General features: G+C 39.1%; 1 protein-coding gene across 1 annotated transcript in view; it reads left to right on the plus strand.

Annotated features, from left to right (window-relative positions):
- The window catches only part of kntc1 (kinetochore associated 1), a 22,408-nt gene extending 17,392 nt beyond the window's left edge, over positions 1-5,016 (plus strand). Inside the window, exons 56-63 of the mRNA XM_020602415.1 lie at positions 1,485-1,539; positions 1,901-1,964; positions 2,263-2,392; positions 2,471-2,560; positions 3,191-3,345; positions 3,648-3,750; positions 3,944-3,996; positions 4,168-5,016. Coding sequence (XP_020458071.1) covers positions 1,485-1,539; positions 1,901-1,964; positions 2,263-2,392; positions 2,471-2,560; positions 3,191-3,345; positions 3,648-3,750; positions 3,944-3,961 — 615 coding nt within the window. The 3' untranslated portion in view covers positions 3,962-3,996; positions 4,168-5,016. The remainder of the gene's footprint in view (positions 1-1,484; positions 1,540-1,900; positions 1,965-2,262; positions 2,393-2,470; positions 2,561-3,190; positions 3,346-3,647; positions 3,751-3,943; positions 3,997-4,167) is intronic.
- The last annotated feature ends 3,959 nt before the right edge of the window (positions 5,017-8,975 follow it).

Raw genomic sequence — 8,975 nt, forward strand, 5'->3', positions numbered from 1 at the left:
GTGCCCTATGCTGTGCCCCCCAGAGAAACCCCCAAGAGTGACCCCAGATTGCATGACCCAGCTGCTGAGGACAGGGCAGAGTATCCCCTAACACAACTGTATACAACTCCTGGTTTGTTATTGACCCCCATGTCTGGTGTGTTCCACTCCTAAACAGCTCCCAGACCCTGAGAAGGGAGCTTGTCTAAGAGGGTGTCAGCAGTCCAGTGATGCTATATGCAAATAATGGAAATGAAACGGTGACCTGGCCTTTGTGCCCTATGCTGTGCCCCCCAGAGAAACCCCCAAGAGTGACCCCAGATTGCATGACCCAGCTGCTGAGGACAGGGCAGAGTATCCCCTAACACAACTGTATACAACTCCTGGTTTGTTGATGGTGGAGAAAGATGAATGGGTAAATAAGACAGTTTGATAGAAAAGGGATGATTGTAATAATAAAATAACAATTAAAGAAAAAAATAATAATAAAGCAATTTCAGTCATATAAATACGGCCTCAGCCCCTGCTATCTGGTCTATGTCTAAGTGGTTAGAAACGGATTCCAAGTGTCAGTAAAAGTTATATTTTCTCTAGTGTGATGTATTCTATGAGAGGTTGGTCCAGTGGTTGATGTGTAATGAGCTTTTAGATTTCCAGTTTAGAAAGACTGTTTTCTTGGTGATAGTCAGAGATAAGAAGTGGGTTTTTATATTTAATTAGTACAGGGTTGACTTCTGTGATATTACCGAGCAGGCAGAGTGTCGGAGATGGAGGGATTCTACAGCTCAAGTTGGTGGAGAGTTTCTCTATCACCGCTACCCAGAGGGAGTAAACGGATTGACAGGTCCAAGTAGCATGGAAGTAATCATTGGTGCAACCCAGAGTGCACTGTGAACAAGTATCTGTGTCAGTATGAAACCCATTTTAAGCATTTTACCTTCTGTGATATGAGTCCTGTGAATGGTCTTCTATTGTATACGTAAGCTGTAAGTTTATATTGGTAGTCATGGAGGAGATATTATTACAGATCCCAGTCCAGAAGTTGAAGCTGGTGGGGAGCAACAAATCCTTTTCCCATTTAGTCATTGGTATTGTTACTGTTGTATCTATATTTGACATTTAGTTTATAAGGTTTAGATATCTTCTTTGAGTCTGTAAGCTTCATTATCTCCTCAGCTAGCATGTAAAGTTGCAGTGGGTTGTTGATTATATTGGTCTTTGATTTAATTATGGATTTTAACTGTTGGTACTGGAGAAATTAATAATGGAGAAAGCTTCTCGTAATGAACTGTAGTGGTCCTGTAAATATAATAAAAAATCATCTGCATAGAAACTAATTTTATTGTTTATTTATTTTATGTTGTGAGTTAGTGTCTTGTATTCCTTTGATGCTGTTATTCTGTCGTATTGCCGCTGCTAGAGGTTCAATGAAAATGGCGAAAAGAGATGGCGAGAGTGGAATTAATTTTTTTATTTTTCTTGTATCTATTTTATTTTCTCCCCAGATTCCTAGCTTCTCCAGGACCTGGAGGAGCATGATACTGGCCCCCTTTGTCTCAGGTACTGGATTTAAAATAGCAATAGGAAAGGAGTAGGAAAAGAGAACAGCTAAGACCTAAAATCATGTACGTAGGGATACATCAGTATTCTTTTAACACCAAATTGAAAAATCCCAAACTATTCCTTTGATCATGCAGAATATGAGAAGCTGTTTGTTTAATTTGCTAAGACTTTTAAATGTTTTTGTAAGAGCATTGTTTAGGCTTCTGTACAAAGAGAGCTAATAATACAGGTGAAATGGTGTTAGCAGTAAATTCACTAACCGATTTGTTTTCTGAAGCCTCTTTTGATAATATCCATTTGCTGTGGTCAGTATGGCTCTTGAATACTCATGATGTCTGACATGTTTTTATGTTGACAGCTTCTGTTCCTCTGAGTCCTGATCAGCAGGCGACATTCTACAGGACCTTTGTTCTCCTCCTCAAGTACGCTTTCCTCATGTTTCCTCATGCTAGAACCTCCCAGTAGAATGTAAACTTATGGCCTACTAGTCTTGGAATATGAACATTCATTGTATGTGTTTATAGATAGAACTCTTTTCTATTGTTGCAGAGTAGGGTTCCTGTAAAGTACACAAATAAATACAAGCCACCTCCTATGTATTTCATGCACTCAGGTTTGATTTACTAAATGTTAGAGTTGTGTGTGGAATACGGCAGTGGTGACCTGAAACATGTCATATTCATTCAGACGGTCATGCCACTCATCGTTGTTCCCTACTAGATGCCCTTTCCTGTTGAATCTGGACTTGATTGGAATTGCCAATCGTTTTGCACAGTTCAATCTGCATGCGTTTGCCCTGGGAACTCTCCTTCTCATCCCCTGTGCCAGTAAAAAAGCTCAGCAGATCCAGGTGAGTCAGATCTAAACGTGAGAAGGCTGTAATCACAGTAACATGGTCATGATCATCACTGTTTCTTGCTTGTTTCAGGGCTTTCTGTCCGTCTGTAACCCAGTCGCCATCCTTGAACAGACAGAAGAGCTTATGAACACTGGGGAATTGGCTGGAATCCCCTCACAGGTCAGAAGTTCATTTAGGTTAGATATGCATTACAGCTCCTTGTGCCACTTATACAAGAACCTCCATTTTAGCTGCTTTCATCTTTTACTCTTCAAACAACTGTTTTTATGATTTCACTCAGTACCTCCATTTTAACTGCTTTAGCTACTTTACAAACTTGTATTTTGCCTAAAACTTCACCTGTCTCAGTATTTCTACACTTTCAAACATCAGCAGAATTTCAGTCATAAGCACATTTTTAATTAAATGTAATCAGTAACTTTTTTTTAATCTACACTGGGGTTTTTGTAACAGTTCCTATAACTAAAAAAGTTGCCAAGCATATGCAGTGTGTATAACATTTTTGCACTGGTAATGATGTTAAACAGGAAACATGATTGGTTGATCTGATGGTGTGAAGATGTTGAAGGTGTGGTCTTTGTTTAAAAGGGACCAGTCAAAAGGGTCTTAGTTACCAAATATGCAGTATAAATAGACATGCTTCATGTGGAAGGGTTTGCTGTGTTGCAATAAACAAAAAGTAAGTGTAGGTGCTCAGAAATACATTTCCTAGTTAAATTGCCACCATTTCTTTTTGTTTCAGTTGTATTGAATAATGACCTGATATCATGACCTTTTATGACCCTTCAGATCAGGGAGTCTGTGTTAACTTTCATCAGCGAAAGCAGGCAACACCACAGACTGCTCAAGACCAAACACTTCGAGCACCTGAAGCAGCTCATAGTGTCAAGTGGTCGGCCCAACCAGGTGAAAGACTTGGTGGACTACCTGGTCAGCCAGAACTGGTACTGTTTGATTTCCTCTCTGATTGACAATGTGTCTGTTAAGGCTGCAGTCATAGAAACAGGCATATAATGGACAGATTTCTGTGCTCCATGTGAACATCATTGGTTCGATAGGATTTTATTGGATCTGAATCCATGTGTGGAATCCAAATCTTCTGTTGAATCTGTTCAAGTAATTTGTTAGTTTTAAAAAGCAGACCGGTATCTGAGGAACTTTGACAATGAGAGAGCAAAACAAAGCCTGCATGTTCCCTTTTCTAAAGTATGACTTGAGCTTTTCTTTCTTTTACCCTGCACTTCAGTCAGGATGATGCTGACTCGCTGGCTCGTGACTACATGAAACACAGAGAGCAGAAACGAGGGCAAACGCTGACAAACGGCTCACCTTCCCCAGGCTGCATGAAGGTGACTGAGGCTGATACCCTGGACCCAGTTTATAGTTGGGTACAGTGGAGAATAAACACCACTGAGAGATCAAATATGATTTGATGTTACAGTCATCTTGTTACTATTATTATTAATTCACACTGTGTTTGCATCACTTTGATCACTGAGATGAAAACATAACTCTTGTCATTTTATTTTTATGTTTTTCCAGGACTTTCTCAACATGTAAAATGGAGTTTCAGGACGAACCCTCTTCTTTCTGCTGTATTTATATAATCCTACTTAACCTGTCATGGGAAGATGCACTTAGTATCTGTCTTTATGTTGTTCTTGTAATATTTAAATAAACATTTTTCATTACTAAACGTTTTGTAGAAGAATCCAGCAAATCAAAAAGCTCAATATTGTGTTTATCTGTTTTGATTTTATTACCAGATACAGCAGAAACGGGCACAACTTCCCCCACTGTCAAGGTGAACAGACAAGGGAAAAACTAACTGAAAAGCAAAAAGGCCCCTCTGAACTACACTTTTCAGACCCTGATCTCTCAGCAGCTTGGTTCATGGCCACAAAGGAGCATCATCCCAAACATTTAAAGATTTTATGTCTGTTTTTTGTTGTTGTTGTTGTTGTTTTTTAGATGAAACTAAAAACTGATCAAGTTTCAGGTTAGAGTTAGAAAAGGACAACAATCACATATGCACATATGTAGGCAGGTGGGCGAATGACACATTGACTTCCCTTTCAGGTTCACTTGAATTCTAAAGCTGATTACAAAAGTAGGAAGTTGTGGCTGGGAGTGTTAGTCTTATGTTTATCTTCTGATATCTTTGTTGAAATGACTAATCAAAGGCTGGGTTTACAGTACACGTCATCCACATACAGTAGGTCTGTGTTGTAAAACCTTTACATTATGTTTATTGTCTTAGTTTTATTTGTTTAGTATTGAGGATTTGAATCGTGTTTGATTCAACTCGACAGTGAGAATAAAAAAAACTACACCAAATTATCTCCTTGTAAGATAAAGGTTAGCATATATCTCATATACTGTATTTGCTAATGCAGATTATACTGTCAATCATAGAAGGCCAAGCATTTCATATAATGTTGATAAATGTTGATAATTTAAAGCCAAAACAATAAGGCCTTATACCCACTCACACTCTTCTTGCAGTTTAGTCATCTCAATCTGCATCTGTGCAACTTCCTGTTGTTCTGAATCCCTGCACTTTGACACGTCCTCACACACAGCATTTCTATTGCACAGGTCAAGCCATTATAAAGGTCAAGCAGATTAAACAATCTTTTAAACAGTTTTGCAAATGCATAACATAGCACTATATTATTTTATCAAGAATTTCTTTCTACAAGATGCTGTGTCAAGCCACATAACTACTCTTTGCTTGGGTGAGGAGAGGGTTCAGGGATGCTTTGTTTTAAGAAAAGGTTAAGAGTTTACATAATGTTGGGCTCTGAAGATTTATGATGGAATGGCCTGACACCTTCCTCTCTGGGAACAAATAATAGATAAACTGAGCTCCCATACCAATGCCCCTATACGTTGGTACATGTAATTGTGTATTATCAACTGAGTCCCACTTTTATGCTTATGGAATTTTTGGAAAAATTCTGTTTCTATCACCTTAATATATGAGTTTAAAGCGAACCAATGTTTGTGTATATTGATCAAATTATTTATTTGATTGAGTTGTGTAAAACACATGAATGAAGCATAAAACAGGTGTTAAAACTTGAACTCTGCATGCAGTAACTATGGCCCCTGCGTAAACTAAAACAAATAATTGTGATCAGGTGGGAAAACATTTGGCCCCAAAGTAGTAATAAAAATGTTAGAAGTATGTTAAAATATTTGGCAGGTTTGAAGTAGCAGCACATTTCAACTTAAGTTACAATAAGATGTTGTGTACATTAGGTGCTTCAGAGGATGAATATAGTTCTCTACATTAATGAAAAGCTTTGCAGTTAATTTGTCAACAAAATTAAAGCAAAGTGCTGCTTCCAGTTTTTGTCCTTCACTGATATTTTGCAAGCTTTAGTACTAAAAAAATTAAAAGGAAATGTACAAAAACCAGACAAAAAGGTAGCAACAACATTCACATAATACAGGCAGGTTTTACTCCTTCAATTATACTTTAATTACATATTTAAAAAAAAAAACACAGCTAGCTGTACATTTTTAAAACAATTTACAATTATGTTCAAACAACTGTACACACTTATAATTACATGTTTGAGTTTCATATCATTTCACAGAGACCTGCGAAAAAACTACTCAGTATTCTGTCATCAGTTTAATACATTTATTCAAATCTGAAAGACCTTGAAATAATTTAACTAATATATATATATACAGTGGTGTGAAAAAGTATTTGCCCCCTTACTGATTTCTTATCTTTTTGCATGTTTGTCACACTGTAATGTTTCAGATCATCAAACAAATTTAAATATTAGTCAACGATAACACAAGTAAACACATCATGCAGTTTTTAAATGAAGGTTTTTATTATTAAGGGAAAACAAAATCCAAAACTACAAAGCCCTGTGTGAATAAGTGTTTGCCCCCTAAACCTAATAACTGGTTGGGCCACCCTTAGCAGCAACAACTGCAATCAAGCGTTTTCGATAACTTGCCATGAGTCTGCCACAGCGCTGTGGAGGAATTTTGGCCCACTCATCTTTGAAAAATTGTTGTAAGTCAGCCACATTGGAAGGTTTTCGGGCATGAACTGCCTTTTTAAGGTCATGCCACACCATCTCAATTGGATTCAGGTCAGGACTTTGACTAGGCCACTCCAAAGTCTTCATTTTGTTTTTCCTTCAGCCATTCAGAAGTGGACTTGCTGGTGTGCTTTGGATCATTGTCCTGCTGCAGAACCCAAGTTCGCTTCAGCTTGAGGTCACAAACGGATGGCCGGACATTCTCCTTCAGGATATTTTGGTACACAGCAGAATTCAGGGTTCCATTTATCACAGCAAGTCTTCCAGGGCCTGAAGCAGCAAAACAGCCCCAGACCATCACACTACCACCACCATATTTTACTGTTGGTATGATGTTCTTTTTCTGAAATGCGGTGTTACTTTTACGCCACACATAATGGGACACACACCTTCCAAAAAGTTCAACTTTTGTCTCGTCTGTCCACAGAGTATTATCCCAAAAGTCTTGGGGATCATCAAGATGTTTTCTGGCAAAACTGAGACGGCCCTTTATGTTCTTTTGGCTCAGCAGTGGTTTTCATCTTGGAACTCTGCCATGCAAACCATTTTTGCCCAGTCTCTTTCTTATGGTGGAGTCATGAACACTCACCTTAACTGAGGCAAGTGAGGCCTGCAGTTCTTTGGATGTTGTTGTGGGGTCTTTTGTGACCTCTTGGATGAGTTGTCGCTGCGCTCTTGGGGTAATTTTGGTCGGCCGGCCACTCCTGGGAAGGTTCTCCACTGTTCCATGTTTTCGCCATTTGTGGATAATGGCTCTCACTGTGGTTCGCTGCAGTCCCAAAGCTTTAGAAATGGCTTTATAACCTTTTCCAAACTGATAGAGCTCAATTATTCTCTTTCTCATTTGGTTTTGAATTTCTTTGGATCTCGGCATGATGTCTAGCTTTTGAGGATCTTTTGGTCTACTTCACTTTGTCAGGCAGGTCCTATTTAAGTGATTTCTTGATTGCGAACAGGTGTGGCAGTAATCAGGCCTGGGTGTGGCTAGAGAAATTGAACTCAGGTGCGATAAACCAGTGTTTTGACAGGGGGGCAAACACTTGTTCACACAGGGCTATATAGTTTTGGATTTTGTTTTCCCTTAATAATAAAAACCTTCATTTAAAAACTGCATGATGTGTTTACTTGTGTTATCGTTGACTAATATTTAAATTTGTTTGATGATCTGAAACATTACAGTGTGACAAACATGCAAAAAGATAAGAAATCAGTAAGGGGGCAAACACTTTGTCACACCACTGTATTTGGAGCATGTCTGTGGCTCATAAACCACCTGAGGTTTGACCAAGTCAGTTCTGTGACAGCCCGAGGGGCATGGGGTGGGGATCCATAGATTGTGGAGCTTGAACCATAACACAGACCGAGTTGGTCGGTAGCTCGACCTCTGTTACAGAGATTTCAACCTTTTTAAATGTTTTTCCTCAGAGAAGTGTGTTCCTTTAATAGAAAAGGGTCCTTTTAAGGCCACAGTAAACTTGACACAAATTAGCTCGTAGAACAGAAACATCTTTGCTCAAAATAATAGGTTCTCTATTTGTACAAGGGAAGCTGGTTAGAAAATATACAAACATATCATTTAACATATCATCTGGTGTAACAGATCATAGCTGATCTCTGATCTGTACAGATCCCCCTCATGGTCCACCACACATGTAAACCACGCATTAATTGCCAATAAGACACTACCTCGTTGTGCCTGGCACTTCCGTTTCTAACAAGAGCAAGATGTTGTTGTGCACAGCAGGGAACTTTGGCTTTTCCCTCATCGGGAACCTAAAGAGAATTTGACAGTCTGATACCGTGGTTGTACTTTGTTTTTCCATGTCTATAGCTCTCTCTCTCTCTCACTCAAACACACAATCAGGTGAATGGAGAGCCTCAAGTCAGCATTCACGGTGCTCTGTAATCATGGTGGAACCTAATCAATCAGTCAGGGAGAGTGCAGGAGCAGCTTTGGAAACAGCCGTTGAACAGGCAGAACACAAACTGTAGAAATGTGACATCTCTGCTGCTTGGCTCATAGTGAACCAGCCTTAGTCCTCATTTCACCTCTAAACCAGCAGGAGTGGAATCCCTGACTGCAAAGAGGTCAATCCTCTGCCCAGACAATGTAGACATCCTCACATTTATATGTTTTATTTTAGGATTTTACTGAAACACCAGACATCTTCAATATTGTTTTCACCTAAGGCCAAGGACAATGTCTTCAAGTTCTTTAAAGAGCCCAGGGGGCCTTTCCTTGCTTTCTGATTTATCTGCAATGTGAAAATGGTGAATTATCATCTTAGACATGACCCAAAGCTCAAAAAGTTAGGTGTACGCATGTTCTAGAATGTCTATGCAGAACCAATGTGGTTTATACCAGTCTCCCAAGCTCTCGCTCGTGAGACTTTTTTTCTAACAAAATTAAGAATTACATGACAATTTAAGGATTTCCTTGAATGGTCATAATATTCAGGGACTCACCGTTTTACCTGATCGGGTCTAACCTGCAAGCAGCCGGC

Source organism: Monopterus albus, unplaced genomic scaffold, assembly GCF_001952655.1.
Source record: "Monopterus albus unplaced genomic scaffold, M_albus_1.0 scaffold56.1, whole genome shotgun sequence".
Taxonomy (NCBI): Eukaryota; Metazoa; Chordata; class Actinopteri; order Synbranchiformes; family Synbranchidae; genus Monopterus; species Monopterus albus.